This window comes from Neofelis nebulosa, chromosome 3 (assembly GCF_028018385.1).
Source record: "Neofelis nebulosa isolate mNeoNeb1 chromosome 3, mNeoNeb1.pri, whole genome shotgun sequence".
NCBI lineage: Eukaryota > Metazoa > Chordata > Mammalia > Carnivora > Felidae > Neofelis > Neofelis nebulosa.
In genome coordinates this window covers 88,171,431-88,195,590 of record NC_080784.1, presented here as the reverse complement: position 1 = coordinate 88,195,590, position 24,160 = coordinate 88,171,431, and the positions used below count along the sequence as shown (strand labels likewise).

General features: G+C 36.6%; 1 protein-coding gene across 2 annotated transcripts in view; it reads left to right on the top strand.

Annotated features, from left to right (window-relative positions):
- Nucleotides 1-24,160, top strand: part of NAA15 (N-alpha-acetyltransferase 15, NatA auxiliary subunit) — an 85,616-nt gene that overhangs the window by 20,986 nt on the left and 40,470 nt on the right. For both annotated transcript variants that reach the window (XM_058721332.1, XM_058721331.1), the window contains exons 2-6: nucleotides 15,032-15,116; nucleotides 17,109-17,213; nucleotides 20,550-20,707; nucleotides 21,517-21,651; nucleotides 23,115-23,268. In XM_058721332.1, the coding sequence (XP_058577315.1) occupies nucleotides 15,032-15,116; nucleotides 17,109-17,213; nucleotides 20,550-20,707; nucleotides 21,517-21,651; nucleotides 23,115-23,268 (637 nt within the window). The remainder of the gene's footprint in view (nucleotides 1-15,031; nucleotides 15,117-17,108; nucleotides 17,214-20,549; nucleotides 20,708-21,516; nucleotides 21,652-23,114; nucleotides 23,269-24,160) is intronic.

Genomic DNA, 24,160 nt, shown 5'->3' with positions numbered 1-24,160 from the left:
GCATCATTTCAACATGGTTGACTTTTAAAGCCAGATTTGGCTTTTATCATTTAGCTTAATTTGAGGATTCATTCTTTTTAATCAATTTCAAAGAATGAAAGGTTTTTTGGATTAGCTGAAGGAAAGTAATAGAAGGATATATATATATATAGAGAGAGAGAGAGAGGGAGAGAGAGAGAGAGAGAGAGAGAACCAAAGAACATCATGTAATCTTAATGCCAAATCTAAATTGTATGTACAGTATTTGCCTAGTTTCTTAATTTGCTCTGTTGTAGTTCCCACTTCTAAGGAACTGTTTTTTTCTGTAACAAGGATTTGGAAAAAGATGAAGTTTCTTTCTGCAGTAGATAACCTTACATAGTTATATAAACAGCCAGCTCTTTTAGAGATTTCTTAACCTCCTTCATATTCTTATCAGTGAAGTTAGAGATCATTTTTCCAGGCAGAGCAATGGAATAATTTTCAGTATTACAACAAAAGTTCTGTTTCTTAACATTGTCGGTTTCATTTCTATGATCTCATGGTACCATAGTGCCTCACCTCAGTCATGGTGCTGATCAGCTGTGCTGGGCCAGAAAGGATCCACTTCTGGGATTCCTCTGGCACAGTTGCCTAAGGCTGTGTTCATTTTTTTTTAAATTTCTTCTCTCTGTTCTTGAGATGGGATAAATTTTGATTGGTTTACCAGTACACTGAATCTTTCCTGTTGTCTCCATTCTGTTATTGAGCTCCCATGATGAGTTTTTTTCCTCCTACCAAAACATGTGTTGTACGGTGTTCAGTAATTGCTTCCTCTGGTATACTTATTTATTATTCTTTATTATTATTTTTAGAGAGACAGTCTTAGCAGGCTCCATGCTGAGCATGGAGCTCAGTGCTGGGCTCGATCCCATGACCCTGGGATAAACCTGAGCTGAAATCAAGTCGGTCGGTCATTCAACCTACTGAGCCACCCAGGTGCCCTACCTCTGGTATTTTTTATAGTAGCTAATTTAAAATCTTAAATGTCTCCTTTCTACATTGGTATCTGCAGATTGTCTTTATCCTTGCAAGTTGAGATTTTTCCTGTTTCTTCACATGCCACATAAGTTTGGATTTTATCCTGAACGTTTTGAATATCAGCTTGTCAGGCTCTGGGTCTTGCTGAAATCCTATGGAGAATGTTAATTTTATTTTAGCAAATCTGGTTAGGTTCAGGCTGCAAGTCCCAACTGTTTCAGCTGGGGTTCTAATATGAGTTCAGATTTTAAAATCTTTGTAGTCATTTTTTTTTTTTTTTAATTTTTTTAACGTTTATTTATTTTTGAGACAGAGAGAGACAGAGCATGAACAGGAGAGGAGCAGAGAGAGAGGGAGACACAGAATCTGAAACAGGCTCCAGGCTCTGAGCTGTCAGCACAGAGCCTGATGCGGGGCTCAAACTCACGGACCGTGAGATCATGACCTGAGCCGAAGTCGGACGCTTAACCGACGAGCCACCCAGGTGCCCCTGTAGTCATTTTTGGATCTGTCTTGCTGATGTTTCACCCCGTAACTAGTCTGGGTCCTGGACAGTGTATCTATTAATTCACTTCTCAGTCTTTGGTATTGTGAATAGGATCAGACCCATGCATGTGCAGTTTAGGGGTTATGAACCATGGAGTTCATAACTAACTTTATGGAGTTGCCTTCTCCCAGTTCCTCCTCTGTGATATTCTTGATATTTTATTTCCCTGAGCCTCCCCTTTTCACCTGGCTAGAAAGCTGGGGTTCTAGTTGTTTCATTGTACTATGCACTTTTGTGATTATGCCTTTGATTGGCTAGAGCTTTATCAACTTTATTGATCTCAAAGAACTAGCTTTTGGTCTCACTTATTTTGTCTATTTTTTGTTTTTTCTGTTTCATTGATTCTTCTCTTAACCTTTTTTACTTCCTTTTTGTTTACTTTGAGTTTAATTTGCTCTTATTTTTCTAATTTCTTAAGGTAGAAGCTGAGATAATTGGAGACCTTCTTTTATAATGCAGGCTTTTTTCTAACTAGTTGTATAACTTTCTCTTTGGTTGTTACTTCTCAGCAGTTGGACGGTGATATGCCTCTCTGTTCCCCTCCTCCCATCTTTTTTTCAGTTTATCTTACTTGGGTTTGTTGAGATTCTTGGATCTGTGGATTTAGAGTTTTCATCTAATTTGTGGTTTTTTATATTTTCCCTCCTTTACTCTTTTTATCCCCTTTTGAAACTCCTGTTACATGTATGTGTTAGACTATTAGACTTCAGGTCATTGAGTTTCTCTTTTTTCTCTCCCTGCTCTCCCCACCCCATCATTTTCCATTTTGGACCATTTGTGTTACAGATGTTCAGGTTCATTGCAGTCACTTTAAGTTCTCTCAGTGGTTTTATGTTCACTGCACTGGCTTTGAAATTCACTGTATTGTCTAATATTTTAAGCTCATATGATTAGCTTTTAATTTTTTGGTATTTTTATTCAACAGTGCTCCCCCTCCCCCTTTTAAGAGAGAGAGCACTCGTGCCTGTGCAGGTGAGGCAGAGGGAAGAGAATCTTGAGCAGGCTGCATGCCCAGCACAGAGCCCAAGACAAGGCTCGTTTTCATGAACCTGAGCTCTCATGACCCGAGCTGAAATCACGAGTTAGATGCTTAACCAACTGAGACACCCAAGTGCCCATACAATGTCCATATTTTTTAAGTGTCCATTTTTCTTTTCTTTTTTAATATATGTGTATTTTTAGCTTTTTTATCTTCGTAATCTCCATATCCAACATAGGGCTTGAACCCACAACCCCAAGAGCAAGAGTCGCATGCTCTGCCAGCTGTGCTAGCCAGATGCCTCTCTTTTCTTTCTTTCTTTTTTATTTAATTTTTTAAAAAGTTAATTTATTTCGAATGAGTAAGAGCAGGGGAAGGAAGGAGAAGAGAGAGAGGAAAGAGAATCCCAAGCAGGCTCCACACTGAGTGCAGAGCCCAGGTTGGGGCTTATTTTCATGAATCCTGACAGCATGACCTGAGCTGAAATCAAGAGTTGAATGCTTACCAAACTGAGCCACCCAGACACCCCATTTTTTTTTTTTTTTTTTTTTTAAGTAAATTCTTCCCCCACCGTGGGGCTTGAACTCACAACCCTGAGATCATGAGTTGCATGCTTGGGGTGCCTGGGTGGTTCAGTTGGTTAAGTGTAAGGCTCTGTGCTGACAGTGCAGAGCCTGCTTGGGATTCTCTCTCTCTGCCTCTCTCTCTGCCCCTCCGCCTGCTCAGATGCACATTCTCTCATAAATAAATAAACATTAACAAATATTTTTTAAAAAGTCGTATGTATACTAGCTGAGCCAGCCATGTGCCTTCCTTTAAGTTTCCATTTTCCAGTTTTTGTTTTTTGATTGTGTCCATGTTTTCCTTTCAATCCCTTAATATTACCTAATAGCTAATAGCTAATAGTGTTTTAACGTGTTTGCTACTTCCATCGTCATTATTTTTGAGTAGTTGTTGATTTTTTATTTCCTATAGGTCCTGGATCATAATTTTCAGCTTTACATTTCTAATAATTTTTGTTTCTCATAATACTGGAAATTATAGACACTAGGATATTAAATGTCTGGATCCTATTGTCCTTTTGAAGAGTTTTGTTTAGATAGACCATTAATTTGCTTGTGCATCAGCTTTTCTCCAGGGCTTGTTTTGAGGCTTTGATAAAAGTGGGTCTAGATTAGCCTATTCCTAAGGTGTGGTCTTTCTGAGTCTCTACTGAATCTTTGAGTATTTAATAAAGTTTCTAAATTGACGTTAGGAGCTCTAATACCTACTCCCACCCATGTATGAGTACCAGTAGTTGTTCAGCTCATGATACTTGATAGTTGTCTTTTGCTTAACTTCAGTAGAATCTTGCAATGAGCCCACTCATTGGGCTTAATATTTGACTAAAGATATTTGTGCAGATTTCTGAAGCTTCATCTTTGTACAGTTCTCTCTGGGACTCAACCCCATAAATTCCAGCTGTTTGAGCAGTTTCTAACTCAAATTTGTCCTTAAATCAGTGAGACTGCCATGTTCTGTTTGGCTTCCCCTTCCCTATTCTACAGTCTGGAAAATGCCTCTAGGCAGAGAAGAGGATTTTTTGGGGGTTTACCTTGTTTCCCTTCTGAGATCTTGGCTCTCATCCAACAGCTGAAAATAGTTACTTCATATTTACTTATTAGCTTTTATGCTTGGCAGAAGTATCATCTTTCATATATATATATATATATATATATATATTTTTTTTTTTTTTTTTTTTTTTTTTTTTTACATTTTTATTCAATTTTGAGAGACAGAGACAGAACACTAGCGGGGTAAGGGCAGAGAAAGAGGGAGACACAGAATCCGAAGCAGGCTTCAGGCTCTGAGCTGTCAGCCCAGAGCTCTGTGTGGGGGCTCGAACCCACAAACCGCGAGATCATGACCTGAGCCGAAGTTGGATGCTTATCCATCTGAGCCACCCAGGCGCCCCTGAATTTTTTTAAATGTTAATTTATTTTTGAGACAGAGAGAGAAAACAAGTGGGGGAGGAAGAGAGAGGGGTGGGAACAGAGGATCTGAAGCAGGCTCTGTGTGCTGACAGCAGAGAGCCCAATGTGGGGCTCAAACTCAGGAACCGTAAGATCATGACCTGAACCGAAATCGGACGTTTAACTGACTGAGCCACCCAGGTGCCCCCATCTTAATTAGACAAAAATGTGTGTTAAAGCTGAGTTATATATGTATTTGGCCTTACATGTTTGGAGGGAAATTGTTCAATGAAATATACACTATTTCCTATTTTTCTTATTAAAACTGTTTGTCACTACAGTTTATCTTTGGGCAAGAGCAGAAAATTTATGGTATAAACTAAATTGAATATTTGTTGTTACTTTTTCCCTTAGACTAGGAATACTGTTCTCATTTGTAATGAGTGATCTGTTGGAGAAGTAGGGCTGTTAGGAAAAAAAGAGTTTGGGATCCATTTCCTTAAACACACACTGATTCTTGAGTGGGAAGAAATGAATTCTTAGTTTTTTGGAAGAGTATGCCATTCTAATTATTTTTACAGGTCACATTGACAGGAGAAAATTGATTTAATGACATTGAGTATAATTTTAAGATGGAAGACTGCCAAATTTCATTAATCGAGAATTAGTTGAAACTTAATTACTGGCCTGAAATGTGATAAAATAAAAAAACTAGGTAGTATAGTATTATCACATGTAAAGAAAGTGGAGTTTCGTTATTGGTTGTTTTTTTTTTTCTTTCTGATGTTTGTTTATTTGGGGAAGGAGGGGCAGAGAGAGGGAGACACAGAATCAGAAGCAGGCTCCAGGGTCTGAGCTGTTAGCACAGAACCTGACTTGGGGCTTGAACTCACAGACCACGAGGTCATGACCTGAACTGAAGTTGGACGCTAAACCTACTGAACCACTCAGGCACCCGTGGAGTTTGGTTTTTAATTTTCATTGGTAAACTCCATTATTTGGGGGAATTCTCTAATTAGTTAATTATTCTGTGTTGCATTCATTTTTCTTACCTATTTTTGGATTTTTATTGCCCATTTGACTATAATAATAAGTAAGCAAAGAAACAAAAGGTGACATAATGTTTGAATTTGTTGATTAGAAGATCTGTTAAAAGATTTGGGGTGCCTGGTTGGCACAGTCAGTTGAGTGTCCCTTGATTTCAGCTCAGGTTATTGTCTCACACAGTTTGTGAGTTCAAGCCGAGCCCTGCCTGCACTGACAGTGTAGAGCCTGCTTGGGATTTTCTCTCTCTCCCTTTCTCTGTCCCTCCCCTCCTTGTGCATGTGCATGCACTCTCTGTCTCTCTCAAATAAATGAACTTATTAAAAAGATCTAAAATTTAATAAAGTTACTGTATATGATGGAAAGAGCTCTCAGAGCTTTAGAGGGTCTAGGATGTAGTCTAAATTTTGCCACTAACTAGGTAAATTGCTTGTTCTCTTTTTATTTATTTATTTTTTTTTATTTTTTTAAATTTTTTTTTTTCAACGTTTTTAATTTATTTTTGGGACAGAGAGAGACAGAGCATGAACGGGGGAGGGGCAGAGACAGAGGGAGACACAGAAGGGGAAACAGGCTCCAGGCTCCGAGCCATCAGCCCAGAGCCTGACGCGGGGCTCGAACTCACGGACCGCGAGATCGTGACCTGGCTGAAGTCGGACGCTTAACCGACTGCGCCACCCAGGCGCCCCTCTTGTTCTCTTTTTAAAGTTGATTTAATTTGAGAGGGAGCATGCATGTGCGTGTGTTTCCTTCCATGAGTGAGGGAGGGGCAGAGAGAGGAGAGAGAATCTCAAGTAGGCTCCCACTTGTCAGCACGGAGCCTGATGCAAGGCTCAAACTCATGAACCGTGAGATCATGACCTGAGCCCAGATCAGGAGTCGAACACTTAACTGACTGAGCTACCCAGGCACCTCGAAATTGCTTGTTTTCTTAATCTTACTTGTAAAATAAGGATTGAACCTTTTATGCTTAGTTTGGAGGAGTATCATGAAAATTATACATTAGTGTGAAATCCCTTTGAAAAATGTGGTGCTGTAAACAATGTAAGGTATTTCCAGTAAGACCAAGGGGAAAAAAACTCTAATTCTGAGTATTTTAAGTTCAGCTATACAAAGTAAAGTCACATTGGGGGCCCCTGGGTGGCTCATTCAGTTAAGCATCCAACTCTTGGTTTTGGCTCAGGTCATGATCTCATGGTTTCGTGGGTTTGAGCCACTTATCAGGCTCTGTGCTCACAGCACAGAGCCTGTTTGGGATTCTCTCCCCACTTCCTCTATGCCCCTCCTGTCATACTGTCTCTGTCTGTCTCGAAATAAATAAATAAACTTTAAGAAAATTAAAAAAAAAAAAAAGTCACACTGTACATGTCAAGTAAGAATATAAACTTCTATGATTTTTATATGTTTGTTATGAATTGTTTATACACTTCCCATTTATACTGTGGGATAGTAGAATGTTCTGTAGTTTTGGATTAAAACTTCTCATTAAAAAATCAGAATTTTGGGGCGCCTAGGTGGCTCAGTCAGTTAAGCAGCTGACTCTTGATTTCAGCTCACAGTTCATGAGATCAGGCCCCATGTGGGGGAGCCTACTTTGGATTCTCTCTCTTCCTCCTCTCTGCCCCTCCCCCCATGCACTCTCTCTCTCTCTTTCTCAAAAATAAATAATCATTTAAAATGTTATTGGGGCGCCTCGGTGGCTCCGTCGGTTGAGCGTCCGACTTCGGCTCAGGTCATGATCTCATGGTTTGTGAGTTTGAGCCCCACGTCGGGCTCTGTGCCGACAGTTCAGAGCCTGGAGCCTGTTTCGGATTCTGTGTCTCTCTGACCCTCTCCCGTTCATGCTCTCTGTCTCAACAAAAAATAAATGTTAAAAAAATTAAAATAATAAATAAAATGTTATTAATTTTTGTTTATTTTTGAGAGAAAGAGAGTGCAAGTGGGGGAGGGGGCAGAGAGAGAGGGAGACACAGAATCTGAAGTAGGCTCACCCATGAGCAGTGAGATCATGACCTGAGCCAAAGTCGGACGCTTAACTGAGCCACCCAGGTGCCGGAATAATCATTTAAAAAAAATCAGAATGTTTCTAGCAATTTCCTCTGTAATGGGAAATGTAGCTTAATTTTTTCTTTTTTTTCCTCTCCTTCTGACTGCTCTCTATAATGGCTTTGTATTACTTGTGTTAGTGGTTTCCTTTTTAAAAAAACCTTTTCTTTTTAAATTGTTTTGTTTTTTTTTTAACGTTTATTTATTTTTGAGACAGAGAGAGACACAGCATGAATGGGGCAGGGGCAGAGAGAGAGGGAAACACAGAATCGGAAGCAGGCTCCAGGCTCTGAGCCATCAGCCCAGAGCCCGACGCGGGGCTCGAACTCGCAGACCGCGAGATCGTGACCTGAGCCGAAGTCGGACGCTCAACCGACTGAGCCACCCAGGCGCCCCTTTAAATTGTTTTTAATGTTTATTTTTTGAGAGAGAGATAGAGTGCAAGCAGGGGGAGGGGCGGAGAGAGAGGGAGACACAGAATCTGAAGCAGGGTCCAGGCTCTCCACTGTCAGCACAGAGCCTGACGTGGGGTTTGCAGGGTTCAAACCCACAAACCACAAGACCATGACCTGAGCAGAAGGCCAAAGCTTAACCGATTGAGCCACCCAGGTGCCCCTCTTTTTTCTTATTTTTTTTTTCTGTTCTACACTATTGAAGGGTAGTAGAAGGGTAGATATATGTATATTTTTTTATTTTTATTTTTTTTAATTTATTTTGAGAGAGAGGATAAGGCAGAGAGAGGGAGAGAGAGAGCCCCAAGCAGGCTCCACACTGTCAGTGTGGATCCCAATATGGGCCTTGAACTCAAGAATGGTGAGATAATGACCCAAGCCAAAGTCAGATGCTTAACCAACTGAGCCACTCAGGTGCCCCCAGAAAAGTAGTTGTAATGGCTAGGTGTAATGGCTCTGAATCCAGATTGTCTGGGTTTAAATCTTTTTTTCCATCACTTAGTAGTCGTGTGACCTTAGTCAAATTATGTAATCTCTCTGGATCTCAGATATCTCATCTAAAATGAGGTTAAAAAGAATACCTACTTCATACCATTGTTAAGATTAAATGAGTTTTCCCTGTGAAGCATTTAGCACAGTGCCTGGCACACAGCAAATGCTCAGTAAATGTTAGCTATAGTACTATTCGTTTTATGTGTCTTTTTCTGACAAGTTATCTCCATGATTTAAGCACTCATTGCAATAAGTAGCTTTATTGTCTGAAGTCAGTGTTTATTTTTTTAATTATATTTTAGTTTTTTTTAATGTTTATTTATTTTGAGACAGAGTATACATGCTCAAGTGGCAGGAGCAGAGAGAAGAGAGAGGGGGAGAGAGAGAGAATCCCAAGCAGGGTTCTTGCTGCCAGCTCAGAGCCCAACTCAGACTCAAACTCACAAACTATGAGACCATGACCTGAGCCAAAATCAAGAGTCAGACTCTTAAGCAACCAAACCACCCAGGCATCCCTGAAGTCAGTGTTAAAACCAGAACTATTTGATTCCAAAGACTGCTCTTTTCATTATTTGACTAATTCCTTGACGTAAAATTTTCCATTCACATTGTAACTAGTATGTAAAAGTTACCTATGAATATAATGCTAGGATTATGACACGGTGACACTTTATGATTTGTTTACTTTAGCAGAGAAGACCTAGCCTCCTTTTGTACCATATTTATTAAGTTGGCTTTGGTACATATAAACCTTAGGTGTAAAAGCAGTTTTTAATACAAAGTAAATTAAAAGAGACTATTATTTTTTTGCCATTATTTCAGATAGGTCATTATTTTTTGTTGCTCTCACATATATTTTTGTAATCTCAGCTACTAATAAGTTCTGTTCACATTTTTCCTCTCTTTTGGTGAGTATCATGTTTTTATTTCTGTTACGTATGAATCTCAAATTGGAATTGTTGTGTGATTGTATGATTAGATATTGCCAGTGTTTTTTAAAATCTGGTTTTATTGAGATATAATTTTTATACCATAAAACTCCTTCTGCCAAACAGTTGAACCAATTAGTTAATCAGTTTTCTCTCTTACCAGAAATCTATGAGAGTTCCAGTTGCTCCATACATTCATCAGTTAATATCATCTAACATTTTAATCACATTTAACTTAAAGGCATGGCACATGTTTTTGATGTAATTAAGAATCTCAAGTGTTTATTGGCTGTTAGGATAACCTCTTTTGAGAGCATTTTCTTCAGGACCCTTGCCCACTTTTTAATGAGCTATTTCTTACTGATACTGAGTTACAGTTCTTTATATTTTCTGGGTGTAAGATCTTTGCTGTGCATTGCATATGTCTTTGGCCTGCGTTTTGTTGTTGTTGTTGTTTTTGTTTTTTTAATGCTACTTCAAACATTTAAGCTTTCCTGTTTGAGGGATAAGGGAGATTGCTAACTGAACATAAAAATTTTTTTTTTTTTAGAAGTTTTATTGTTACACCTTTTTCGTTTAGATTTGTGATGTTTTCACAGTTTATTTTTCTTTTGTACAGAAGGGTCATTGGCCTCATGAAGTTTCACCCTACATACTTAAGACTTAGTACTCAACAATTTTTAGGAACAGATGCATGGCGGCTCTACTAATTTATTTTTTTAATCTTATTCTTCAGTTTAGGTAGTTCTATTGCTGTGTCTTCTATTTCACTGATTATTTTCTTCTGCATTGTCATAATTGCTTTAATGTAATCTGAGATGTGTTCATTGTATGTATTTTTCACCTCTAGAAGTGCTGTTTGGTTCTTTTTTTTTTTTTTTTTAATTTTTTTTTTTTTTCAACGTTTTTTATTTATTTTTGGGACAGAGAGAGACATAGCATGAACGGGGGAGGGGCAGAGAGAGAGGGAGACACAGAATCGGAAACAGGCTCCAGGCTCTGAGCCATCAGCCCAGAGCCCGACGCGGGGCTCGAACTCACGGACCGCGAGATCGTGACCTGGCTGAAGTCGGACGCTTAACCGACTGCGCCACCCAGGCGCCCCAGTTTGGTTCTTTTTTTAATGTGTTCTGTTTCTGTTTTCAATGTTTACATTTTTTAAAAATTCTTGATCCTATTTGTGATCATTGTCTTGATATCTTTACCTCATAATTTCATCATTTCTCTCTTTTATTTCTCCAGGTTATAGGTCACGTTTTCCTGCTTCTTAGTTTATCTAATAATATTTTATTGGGTGTTGGGTATTATGAATTTTACATTGTTTTATTGGAATTAATTGTCTTTACAGAGTGTAGGACTTTGTTAATAGCAGGCAGTGTAGGTGCTTGTATATAAGTCTAGGGCTTTGTTGGGTGGGTCTATAGAACACTTACTCTAGGGCTAGTTTTTGTCTCCTGCTGAGTAGATTTTTTGCAGTGTTTACTGAATTGTGCAGCTTGTTCATTGAAGGAGACTCCATTCTGGTGACTTGGAATTCTCAGTACCATGTGAGCCCTGAAAATTCTTGAACTTCCTACTTCCTAGTCATTATTTACCTCATGAAGTTTCACTCTACATATTCAAGACTTAGCACTTAATAATTTTCAGCAATCAATGCATAGGGATCCCATGCACGTTTTTAGTCTGTTTCTCTGAATAGTTCCATCAGCGTTTGCTTTACTATCTGCTTGGCCTCATTGAATTTCATTCATTGTCTTCAGCTCTGTGTGGACTGTTGTGCTCTGCTTGAGATCCTTTCTCCATGTACTGTGATCTATAAAGCAGTGGCGTTTCTACGTTTGTCATGTTTTCTCCCCCCTCTTGTGGTTCACAACGCTGCACTGCCTGTTGTCCAGTGTCTGACAAGTTATTTCATATGTTTTGTCCACTTTTCTTGTTTTTAGTAGAAGGGCAAGTTCATCCTCACTTATTCCATCATGGCCAAAAGTAGTTACTGTATTTTTACAGAAATAAATTTTCAGAAAGCTAATTGAGGGTTAAGAACAATGCACTTTAAACTGTTCTTTGTACGTATGTGGTTCCTGGAAAACGTTGACAAGTCAGGAGTGTCCCTTTTAACTAGTCTTTATATCATAGCTTACTTTAAAGCTTTTTACTGTAACTGTAATTATTGTAAGAAAACCAAACTACTTTTAGGCTTTCTGCAGGGTAAATAGGAATGCTAAATTTATTTTCTTAGTTATGTTTCTTTGACTACTTATGGTTAAAGATAGCCTTAAGTTACTGCTTCTGCTTTCCTCTCCTTCTTATCCCCCAGATCACTGTCTGCTGAGTGTATAGTTGATTGTGGGGAGGGGCAGACAGTTAGGAAGATATTGCAGAGAAATTGGAATTAATGGTACCTACTGGAGGTTGGAGGTATGAGAAAAAGAAAGCACCAAAGATAAAATAGGGTTTTGTTTTGTTTTGTTTTGCTTCATATCTGGTTGGGTGAGTTGAGGGGAAAGCATCTACTGAGATGATGAAGACTTGATGCAGAACTGATTCTGGGGGAAAAATTTAGTTGTGTTTTGGATGGATTAGGTTTGAGATGAGAAGCAACAAAGCAGGGATGGTGAATACATAGTTATAGAGTAATTCTGTAATCGAGCTTAATTGTTTTTTTTTTAATTTTTATTTTTTATTAAAAAAATTTTTTTTGACATTCATTTTTTGAGAGACAGAGACAGTGTGAGTGGAGGAGGGGCAGAGAGAGAGAAAGACACAGAATCAGAAGCAGGCTGAAGGCTCTGAGCTTGTTAGCACAGAGCTGGACGTGGGGCTTGAACTCATGAGCTGCAAGATCATGACCCGAGCTGAAGTCGGACGCTTAACTGACTAAGCCACCCAGGTACTCCTACTTAATTAATTTTTAAAATTTATATCCAAGTTAGTTAGCATACAGTGTAACAGTGATTTCAGGAGTAATTTTCGTACCCATTTAGCCCATCCCCCCTCCAACAACCCCTCCAGCAGCACTCTTGTTTGTTCTCCATAGTTAAGAATCTCTTATGTTTTTGTCCCCCTCCCTGTTTTTATACTATTTTTGCTTCCTTTCCCTTATGTTCATCTGTCTTGTATCTTAAATTCCTCATATGAATGAAGTCATATAATTGTCTTTCTCTGACTAATTTTGCTTAGCTATTAATACCCTCTAGTTCCATCCACGAGTTGCCAATGGCAAGATTTCATTCTTTTTGATTGCTGAGTAATACTCCATTGTATATATATACACCACATCTTCTTTATCCATTCATCCATCAGTGGACATTTGGGCTCTTGCCATACTTTGGCTATTGTGGATAGTGCTGCTATAAACATGGGGGTGCATGTGCCCCTTCGAAACAGCACACCTGTATCCCTTGGATAAATACCTAGTAGTGCAACTCCTGGGTTGTAGGGTAGTTCTATTTTTAATTTTTTGAGGAACCTCCATACTGTTTTCCAGAGTGGCTACACCAGCTTGCATTCCCACCAGCAATGCAAAGGAGATCCTCTTTCTCCGCATCCTCGCCAACATCTGTTGTTACCTGAGTTGTTAATTTTAGCCATTCTGACAAGTGTGAGGTGGTATCTCATTGTGGTTTTGATTCATATTTCCCTGATGGTGAGTGATGTTGAGCATTTTTCATGTGTCGGTTGGCCATCTGGATGTCATCTTTGGAGAAGTGAGTAATTGATATCTTTGATGCCAAATGTAAAGTTTTACATTTTCATTGTTTTTACACATTTTTTCTGCTGTGATTTTGTCATCATTTGCATTAAGTCTTTCTCCCATATTTTGTAAATACGGTTTCAAAAGTTGTGAGTAAAATTTGCTTAAATGTATAACCATGAATTCTGGCATATATTACCTGACCTTTTACATGCAGTTTTTTCCTGCAGCAATACAGTGGTTTAAAAAATTATTAGTGAAACCACGTATTGATACACCTGAAAGTCAAATAACACTAAAATACTAAAACATTTATGGTGAAAAAAATATGTCTCCCCCCCCCCCCCCCCCCGCCTTCCCACTTCTGAATCAAGCACCCTCCTAGCCATTTTCTCTGGTATTTGCTTTCTTGTTGCTTTATAATACACCACTGTTTATAGTTACATGACCTTTAGACATTTGTTGACTTCTGGTTATAGAAAGAAGGACTTAGAACTTCATCATTCACACATTTGTCCACTTTTTCTCATTACCCCATCATAGTTGTATCATAGTATTTTGATAAACTAGTACTGAATATGTTTTTATAATTACGTATGTATTATTTACGGTTAAGCCAAATATTACAGTAAGATCATACTTTCTCTCTTAGACAAGCCTTTATTTCTCCTAGAATTAAACCTGTCTGATTTATTCAGTTGCCTGGTTTTCTGTGGATGTATTGCTCATTTTCCCCAAATGTGCCTGAATTTTTGTCATGTGCTAATAAATCATAATTTCCATATTATGAAGTATACAAGTTCCATTTTTGCCCTTACTGGAAGCCTAGTCCATGGTGGACTTTGGCTTCCTATTTTATTTTGGAGTGGTCGTTCTCTAATTTTTTTTTTCCCCTGCATTAGATTTATTTACCAGTACCATGTTGTCTTTTGTTTGTTTTGATTCCTCTTAATGGCTTCCTAAGGAAGAGTGTGTAGAGGTAAAATTTTAGTTTTCTGAGAAGCCTTTAAATGTCATTTTACTCATAAACTTGATTGATAATTTGGTTGGGCATAGAATTCTAGACTGGAACTGGATTTCACTCTGAATTTTGAAGGCTGTATAGATGTTTTCTAGCTTTTAGCAGTATTCCATTATTATTTTGGAATAAAAGCTCAGTGCCGTTCTAATTACAGATCCTTTTATGTGCCTTTTTTTCCTACTCTGGAAGTTTTTAAGGATGTTTTCTTTGTTTTCAAGGCTTTGAAATTTTATTATGATGATCTTATTATAATGGTATAGGTCTTTTCTTTCTTCTTTATATTTTGCATGCATATGTTCATCCCTTGTGGCTTGAGAAACTTCTTTCCTTCAGTAAAATGAAAATATTGCTTTAAAATATAATTTCCATACCTTTATTTTTTTTTTTCCAGTTTTCATTTTCTGTAACATTTGGACTTTTTAGAGTGAGTTGATGGTTTTTTAATAAATTTTTAAAAAATGTTTATTTATTTTGGGGGGGAGGGACAGAGAGAGAGGGAGAGAGAGAATCTTAAGCAGGCCTCACACCCAGCACAGAGCTGACACGGGGCTCAATCCCATGAACCCTGAAATCATGACTGAACCAAAATTAGGAGTCAGATGCTTAGCCATCTGAGCCTCCCAGGTGCCTTTGTGAGCTGATGATTTCTTATTTTTCCTAATCTATATGGTGTCTCTTTGTCTTGGTTTTACTTTATTTATTTGAATCTTCAGGGTTTTTTTGTTTTTGTTTTAACTGGCATTTTAGTGGGATTTAGGAGAATATGGAAGTAACATTTGATGATTCTGTTGTATTTAGCAATCAAAATTTTAGGATTGAGTTTAAAATTGTTTGCACTTCTTGCTAAATTCAAATTTTTCTTTTTTGTTTTGACAGAGATGTTATGAACATAAACAGTATCGAAATGGGTTGAAGTTCTGTAAACAAATCCTCTCTAATCCCAAATTTGCGGAGCATGGAGGTAAGTATAAATACCCTGTGTTTGTAAGTGTAAGTAAATAGGGCTTTGCTAACTTGTGTGGCTTCATGTTTTTGGGTTCTATTACTCAGCTGCCTTAACTAGTTTTTGGAGAGAATGGACCTTATCCTTGACTTTTGTAAGATATTTAATACTATAGTTTGAATTTAATGTCATAAAAATTAACACAGTCTACTTGATTTCTGGTTTATTCCTGTTTTGAAGGTTAGTGCTGTAGAAAAGGCTGAGGAAAAATATGCGTAAGTTTAATAAATAAGTTTATTTAAGATGTTATTAGAAAAAAATTTGCTTTAGAACTTTTGAGTTGGAAAAATTTGATTTCTTACATAAGCTTATTCAGAAAGTGCCCATTTTGTCCATTGCTCATGAGCCAGCATCTTTTTATTTAGTACTGTATGTTAATTTTTCAAAACTGTCTTGTATTATGACATATTTGTATATTGGAACGTTCTGAAAATTTACATAGCTTTTGCCTATGGGAGGATAGAAGATTGGACAGTGAGGTGTTTGTAGGGTAAGAGAAAAGTGCATGGCTTAACTTGTGAAGATGCAAAGGAAAACTAAGCTTTCATTGGCCAGATTTGTACAGTCGGCTCTCTTTACTCCTGCATACTTTTACTATAATAAAATTGTTTGGAGGTGGAAAGCAGTAGAAATAAAAGTACCTAATATATCTTTGTCCTTGTTAAAAATAAATGTTTTTTTGTTAGATGGATAGTACATTGTTTCATATACCTTTCTAAAGTATGCATACTGGTAAAGTAACTTTCAGTACTATAGTCATGATAGAGTTTCAATACAGCAGAATGCCAAATTTTATTGTTTCTAAAATGCAGTTTCCCCTTGTATGTTAATGAATCTGAAATCAGATTGCATATAAGGTGCCATAATTTAATTGAAAGTGTTTTAACAGTACATAAAATGATGGTTTGTCTAAGACTTAATGGCAGCCCAGAGTTTCATTAATTAAGGCACTTTAAGATGTTTGGTAAAACTTGTATGAACAGACTTTACATATTTGACAACAAAGAATTTCTTATGCAGGACCTTGTTAATTGGCTACTTGCCAAATATATTTTGTTTGCTTCCTTTTCCTTGAAAGTTATACATGATTTATAATGATTTGTACACAGTTTCCCCCCCTCTTCTATTTCTTTATCTTTATTTTTCTATAAATGTTGACTTTTTCTTGGGGTAATACTTTTAATTTTTACATTTTATTTCTAATTAATTTTTCTATAAGTTACAAATTTCAGTCCTAAATGTTTGGTAAATCATAACGAATATTTTTTATTCCTGTATGCTTCATAACACAGACATTATAAAATTAGATGTCTTTTTTCTTTTCTTTTTCTGAAAACTTACTTATTTCCCTCAACTCTCTGTTAGTCTTTTTGATTGTGAGTGACAGATGTCTGACGTTTTTCTTATGTGTTCCAGAGTCAATTAAAAATAAATTTATGGAAATGAGAAATGTAGACAGTTTATGTGTATGTTTTAATCATTGGACAGTGAATTTAATCTTAATGTAACTTGGGTTCACAGAAATAAAGTCTGTTTTAAGGTAAAGTTTTCTCTTCTTGCATGATTATGTGAGGTGACCCCATGGAATTCCCTTGAAGAACAGTAGAGTCATTGTATCTTGTTAGCACACGAATTTCCACATGTTCCTGCATTTGTGTATCTTTTAGTCTAAAAAAAAATTCTAGGGATGCCTCGACAATAGAAATGTGTTTACTTGGTTTGTCAATTTTTTAAATATTTTAATTATGTACAAATCTGGAAAGTTTCTAAACAATCTCCTTGAAGGTTTAAATTCTCAGGGTAATGTAACATTTGTTTTTGAGATTATGATTACTTTTTTTGTTAATTATTCTTTGTGTTTAATTATTCTTTCTTTTTTTTTTTCCTTCCTTCCTTCCTTCCTTCCTTCCTTCCTTCCTTCCTTCCTTCCTTCCTTCCTTCCTTCCATAGAAACCCTGGCTATGAAAGGATTAACATTGAACTGTTTGGGGAAAAAAGAAGAAGCTTATGAATTGGTTCGTAGAGGTTTGAGAAATGACTTGAGGAGTCATGTGTGTATCCTTTTTGAGATATGTTTAAGAATTGGATTGGGGGATCATGAGCTAAGATAGCAATTTGGGAATCAGAAATTTTAGATTCCTCTCACTTTGTAACTCCGGAGGAGATGATTTCTTTTTCACGTTCAATAACCACAGTTGTCTTCATGGAACATTTTTATGTACCCTACCTTTTTTCTAACATTAGTTCTGTTCAGGTAGATTGGACTTGCCTTTTAAAATACTATAGTGCTGCCGCCCCCCCCCCCCCCCCCCCCGCCATGGTCATTTTTCCTTTCTGCAGTTTCAGTTACCCGAGGTCAGCTGTGGTCTGGAAGCACACTATCATTCTCATGCACTATCAGGTCAGTAATGGCATCACAATGCCTACGTTATTCACCTCGCTTCATCTCATGTAGGCATTTTATCATCTTACATCACAAGATAAAGGGTAAGTATGGTACAGTAAAATATTTGCAAGAGAGACCACACTCACATAACTTTTATTATGGTATATTGTTTTAGCTCTGTTCTATTTTGTTATTAGTTACTGTTGTTAATCTCTTACCATGCCTAATTTGTAAATTAAGCTTTATTGTAGGTATTTGTGTATAGGCAAAAACATAGTATAGGTAGGTTTCAGTACTATCTGTTGTTTTAGGCATTTACTGGGGTTCTTAAAACATATCCCCCACAGATAAGGGGAGACTGTTTTTATGAAAGCTCTTCCCACACCTACAAATAAAGAAGTACCCTGCAGATTTTATCATCATAATAAATTTAGAGAAAATAAAGGCACTGTAGTATACTGATTAATAGCACAGGCTTTGGAGTATGCTTCTCTTGGATTTGAATTTCACCTCAGTTTCTTTCTGTGATCTTAGGGCTTAGTTTTCTCTTGTGTAAAATGAGGATAACCATACCTACCTCATTGTGGTGTTGTAAAGATTTCATGATGAGATATATTCTATGTTTAACATAGTCCCTGATAATGCTAAGATACTATACCAGATACATTTAAGAGAAGTGTGAAGTTAGGAGCAAGTACAAATGTCTGATAGAAGATAGAGAAAAACTGTGGGTTGCTCTTTTTTAAAATAGTTTTTTAATAGATATTTCTTTATCTCTTTATAAGCTGACATAATTTTAAGTGCTGAGACACTTAGCAAAATCTCAAGTGTTACTAGGCCTCTGGCATACTACAGATGAAGAAAAGATAGAGATTTTGCTCAAGGAGTTTATAGTCCAGTGAAGAAAGGAACTTATTAGCAGCATATACAGAAACATGTTCGAGTATTACATAAAGCATTACAACTTGTTCAAAAATAATCAGTAATCGGGGCGCCTGGGTGGCGCAGTTAAGCGTCCGACTTCAGCCAGGTCACGATCTCGCGGTCTGTGAGTTCGAGCCCCGCGTCAGGCTCTGGGCTGATGGCTCGGAGCCTGGAGCCTGTTTCTGATTCTGTGTCTCCCTCTCTCTCTGCCCCTCCCCGTTCATGCTCTGTCTCTCTCTGTCCCCCCCCAAAAAAAAAAAAAAAATCCGTAATCGAGTAAAGCAGGAGTAAGCAGAAACTCAAAGGGTAATCAAAGGATTAGTTAATAACTGTCGTAGATATCTTTTCATCATTTTTAATGATTACATAGTGTTCTGTATGTATTTACTTATGATTTATTTGTGTTCCTCTTTTTTTTTTTTTTTTTAAGTTTATTTATTTTGAGAGAAAGCAAGCAAAGGAGGGGCAGAGAGCAAGGGAGAGAGAGAGAATCCCAAGCAGGTTCGATCGACCTAGGCCTTGATCTCACTACCTACCATGAGATCACTACCTGAGCCAGTATCAGGAGTTGGACACTTAACCAACTGAGCCACCCCACGCGCCCCTTATTTGTGTTCCTCTTGACAGCCATACGTTTCTTTAAATTTTTAATAGCGTTAAACTCCTTAGGTATAAATTTTTAGGGGGTGAGGTTTAGAGGCAGTTAAGAGATGGCTATAATGCTTAAGAGAGGTGATCAAGTCCTGAAATAATAGGTAATAGGGGCCAGATTATGAAGGGGTGTGTCTTAGGCTTTTAAAAACATGTTCCAACCAACTGAGAAGATTGTGTTAAGCTTTACTTTGTCATTTATATTATGAAAGCAAGGATTTTGCAAATAAAATTTATGATATTAAATATATATTTTCAGTTACTTGTGCCATCCTAGGCATTATGTATTTTACTGACTCTGTTGAGGATCCCTGGCATTAAAGTTGTTCGATTGAAAAATTTGAATTTCATTTGGGAGGGAAACATTACAAGTTTCTGGAAAGGGAAGTGAATTCTTCTCTTTTGATTATATGGCTTTTAGAAAGGTTACTCTGATAGAGAATAAAAACAGAGAGACTGAAGGTAGGATGGGTGACTGCAGTAATCAAAATCTAAAGTGAAAAAGACCTGTGTGAGGGGAATGGAATTATTTATGTATTTTCCCCCTTTTATGGCATTTTTTTTTTACAACCTATTGTAACTCAGTTTACTTATCTGTGCCCTTATTAGACTTTAAATTTTTAAAATATATTCTTTTTTTTTTTTTTTAAATGTTTATTTGAGAGAGAGCAAGTGAGAGCAAGTGGGGAAGGGGCAGAGAGAGAGGTGGATGGAAGCTCTGAAGCAGGTTCTGCACTGTTTGCGCACAGAGGCTGATGCAGGGCTCAAACCCACAAACTGTGAGATAGTGACCCGAGCCGAAATCAAGAGTCAGATGCTTAACTGACTGAATCACCCAGGCGCCGCTAGACTTTACATGTTTTGAATGCAGGAGACAGTCTATTTTGGTCACCCACACCCTACTTATTAAGATATTTTAATAATTACATGCTAAATGAATTTTAACTTATATGTGGCTTTTATCTTCTATGTGTTGACTTTTAGGAACTTTGTACTCCACTAAGCATTCTATACTAAGGATCTTGTTAGCTAAAGAAAATATACAAGATGTAAAATAATTATGTGTATACCCATTTCCTCTTTTTTCTTTTAAAAATAAAGATAATCCCTAGCGTATATTGAGCGTTTATTTTGTACCAGTCTTTTCCATTTAGTTGCAAAACTATGCTGTATAGACTTTCTATTTACATTTTATAATTGAAGAAACATAACGAGACTAAATAACTTGTTCAAGATCACAGCCAATGTTTTCTCTGGCTCAAAAAGCTATGTTGTTTTCCATTCTATTAAACTACTATCTTTATATTCTCTCCTGTTTTTAAAGCTTGTAATTTTATAAATAGCCATAGTTTTCTGAGTTTCTTGAGGAATATTATTGGAGTAATATTACTTCTTGACTTGTAGGATGTATCCTTAACTAAATCCTTTAGGTTGGCATGTTTATGGCCTTCTCCAGAGGTCAGACAAGAAATATGATGAAGCTATTAAGTGTTACAGAAATGCATTAAAATGGGATAAAGACAATCTTCAAATCTTAAGGGACCTTTCTTTACTACAGATTCAAATGAGAGATCTTGAGGGTTACAGGGTAAGTAAAGTAGGAATTTTTTTTTCTTCTAAGGGGAAAGTGGTGTTAAAATATTTAAAACTTTTGAGTACTTCCTGAAAACAAAATTTTCTGTTCTTAAACAATTTAATTGAGTCTTACCCATCTCCTCCCAGTAGTGATTGTGTATATGTTCTGACTGGACTAACCAGATTTTTACAATAAATTATTTTACTCTGAGGCAGAGTTGGATTACTGTGTAGAATGGAGTTAATTCAGTGAAAATTAACATTGATGTTCCTCAAGTAGGCAATGCCTTTGTCTCCTATTAACATGTAACTACAACCTTTAGTTCTCACATTTGTCTGGAAAGTGTATTTATTTGTTTCTTCTACCTTCATTGAGAGGAGTATTCTGTCTTTGTACCTATATTTTAACCCTTAAATCAGTCTATTAATTCAGATCTGTTTAGTCTTTGTAGTACCTGCTCAGTTGTTTTCTGTGGATCTCAGTAGGTGGGGCCTGTAGTTTTTAAAAAGTTTTTCTTTTGTACTAGCTTTTCCATTCTGTCCCTTTCTTTTAAAGTAATTCAGGAAATAATAAAACATATCTGGTCTTGACTTTTAAAAGTTACAAGATTGTCTTGGAGGCTTCATTGTACCGCTTGCCAAATAATTTTTTACAGCTATAAAGCTACACAATATGGATGTCTAAAGCTATTTTCCATGATTATTTCCAGTATTGTGTTGCAAATTGCTCTGCATTGTCGGGTAAATTAATATGACCTTTTAAGAAGAATTCGTTTTCAGTGTAAACTTAAGAAAAAGTGGTGTTTCTTTTCCCCCTTAAAGGAAACGAGGTATCAGTTACTTCAGCTGCGTCCTGCACAAAGAGCATCATGGATTGGTTATGCTATTGCTTACCATTTATTAGAAGATTATGAAATGGCAGCAAAGATTTTAGAAGAATTTAGGAAAACTCAACAGGTAACAACCAGAAGCCAAACCTAGTAAACTGGGTCTGATTCTAATTATAAAAAGAAGTGTACATAGACTTGCTGACTTTTTATTTTGAAATAGTTTCAAAGTTACAGAAAAGTTACAACAATAGTACAAAGAACTCCATATGGGAGTTCACTCACATTATCTGATTGTTAATATTTGACACGTTTACAATCTCTATATTTACGTAACTATTTAAATTTTTTTCCTGAAACATTTGAGAGTAACGCAGACACCATGATCTTTACTCATAAATCCGTCACTGTGATATTTCCTAAGAATAAGTCTGTAGTTACCAACTGTATACATACTACTATATAGATTTCCAAAAAATTAGGAAATTTAACATAGACTATTATTATCTAATCCACAGCCCATATTCAAAATATATTAATTGTCCTTTTTAGATCCTAAGATTTTCTCTCCCCGTTACTCGAATCACTTAGTTGTCATTTCTCTTTAGTCTGATTTAATCTGGAAGTTTTGAAGACTTTCTTTGTATTTCATGACCTTGATATTTTTGAAGAAGTAGAGCAGGTGCTTTTGTAGAATGTCTGTCAACTTGGATTTGTTTGATGTTTCCTCATTATAGTTTATATTTAAGCATTTTTGGCAGGAAACCGCAGAAGTGATGTTTAGCCCTTCTCAGTTCATCACATTGAGAGGCGCATAATGTCTATTTGTTCCATTTATTTATTATTATTTTTTTAATGTTTGTTTTTTTTTTAATGTTTATTTATTTTTGAAGGAGAGAGAGAATGTGAGTGGGGGCAGAAGGGCAGAGAGAGAGGGAGACACAGAATCCAAAGCAGGCTCCACGTTCTAAGCTGTCAGCACAGAGCTCAACACGGGGCTTGAACCCACAAACCACGAGATCATGACCTGAGCCAAAGTCGGATGCCTAACCGCCAGAGCCACCCAGGCGCCCCTGTTTGTTCCATTTAATTACTTCATTAAGATGGTGTCTGCCACCTATAAAAAATTATTTTTTTCCTCTTTGTATTTAGTAAACAGTTTGAGATTTTATAAATAGCCTGTTCCTCATCAAACTTTCACCAGTAGTTATAACATTCATTGATTCTTGCCTGAATCAACTGTTTTATGATAGTTGCAAAGTGGTGATTCTCTTATTTTTTCTAGATTTATTAAATATTTGACATTGTACTGTTAAGTAAGAGCCTTCCTGTCTCCCCTGTTTTTGTTTTTGTTTTTGTTTTTGTTTTTTATTATACATAAGGACTTAGGGATTCTTTATTCAGTGGGTTGTAAGATAATATTTCATTATTTACTTAGTTGCTCTCTAGACAGATATTTAGTGATTTTTAAAAAATGAATTTTAGCAATCAGATATTATCCTTTGACTTCTTATATGTATTTTGAGTGTATAAACAATTTTCTAATATGCAAACAAAATTCTTACTGTTAGTATTGCTTATATCCATATATAGACATCCCCTGATAAAGTGGATTATGAATATAGTGAACTCCTTTTATATCAGAACCAAGTTCTTCGGGAAGCAGGTCTATATAGAGAAGCCCTGGAACATCTTTGTACCTATGAAAAGCAGATTTGTGATAAACTTGCTGTAGAAGAAACCAAAGGTATTTTTTTTTTTTTAAAGAATACACTTATCCTAGTATTTAATTACAACAAAGAGCAAGGCTAAAAATCTAGTTGCTGCTGATAATTGCATATAATTCAACTTTTTGATAGAAAATCTATGTCTTACTCATGAACTTTGAGTAATTTGTAATGTGGGAAAATACACATTTAAACAGTAGATATTATTGATATTGGAAAAAAAATTGTGAAAAACAGTGATTACATGAAATGGCTCAATATTTTTCTTTAAATAAAATGTTTTTTACTTGAAAATATTAATAGCTCTTGCTCAAAACACAGGTAATTTCTTAATTTTGTAAGACAGAGGAATAAGTTTCTTAGGAACAGCTTATTAGCAAAACTGAATGTGTTATTGACTGTAATATTTATTGGCAAGTCAGTCTTTACTAAAGTACATATGGGGCAGTCACGGAGTCTTCATGGTTTATCTGAATGTCTTTCTGGACATAGAGTATGAATTGAAACCAGAGGTTTGACTTTATGTGTGTGGATTGTGATTGGAGGGGGGAATCCCCAAGTAAAGATCTCCAATGCTGCCTTTTGTTAGAGGGCTGAGCAAAAGGAGTCTCAGAGTTTTAAAAGTTGAGGGAGATTATGGAAAATGAAAGAATAACAAGTAACTGAAAATAGAAGTACTTTTCTAAGAATTACCATCTGAAATGTCAACTTTGCCCTTGATGTGTGCTGTTTTCACATTCCTTTGGCTCCTTTTGAAGTTGAACACTAAAAAAGTGATACTTTTGTGTATAGTAGATATAACCATTATATGCCAGATGAACTTTCAACAGAGGATAATGCTATTGGCAAGAAAAAATGGAAGTCTAAGGTTGCTGGAGCTCATTTGTGAACTACAGATCCAGGACAGCCATC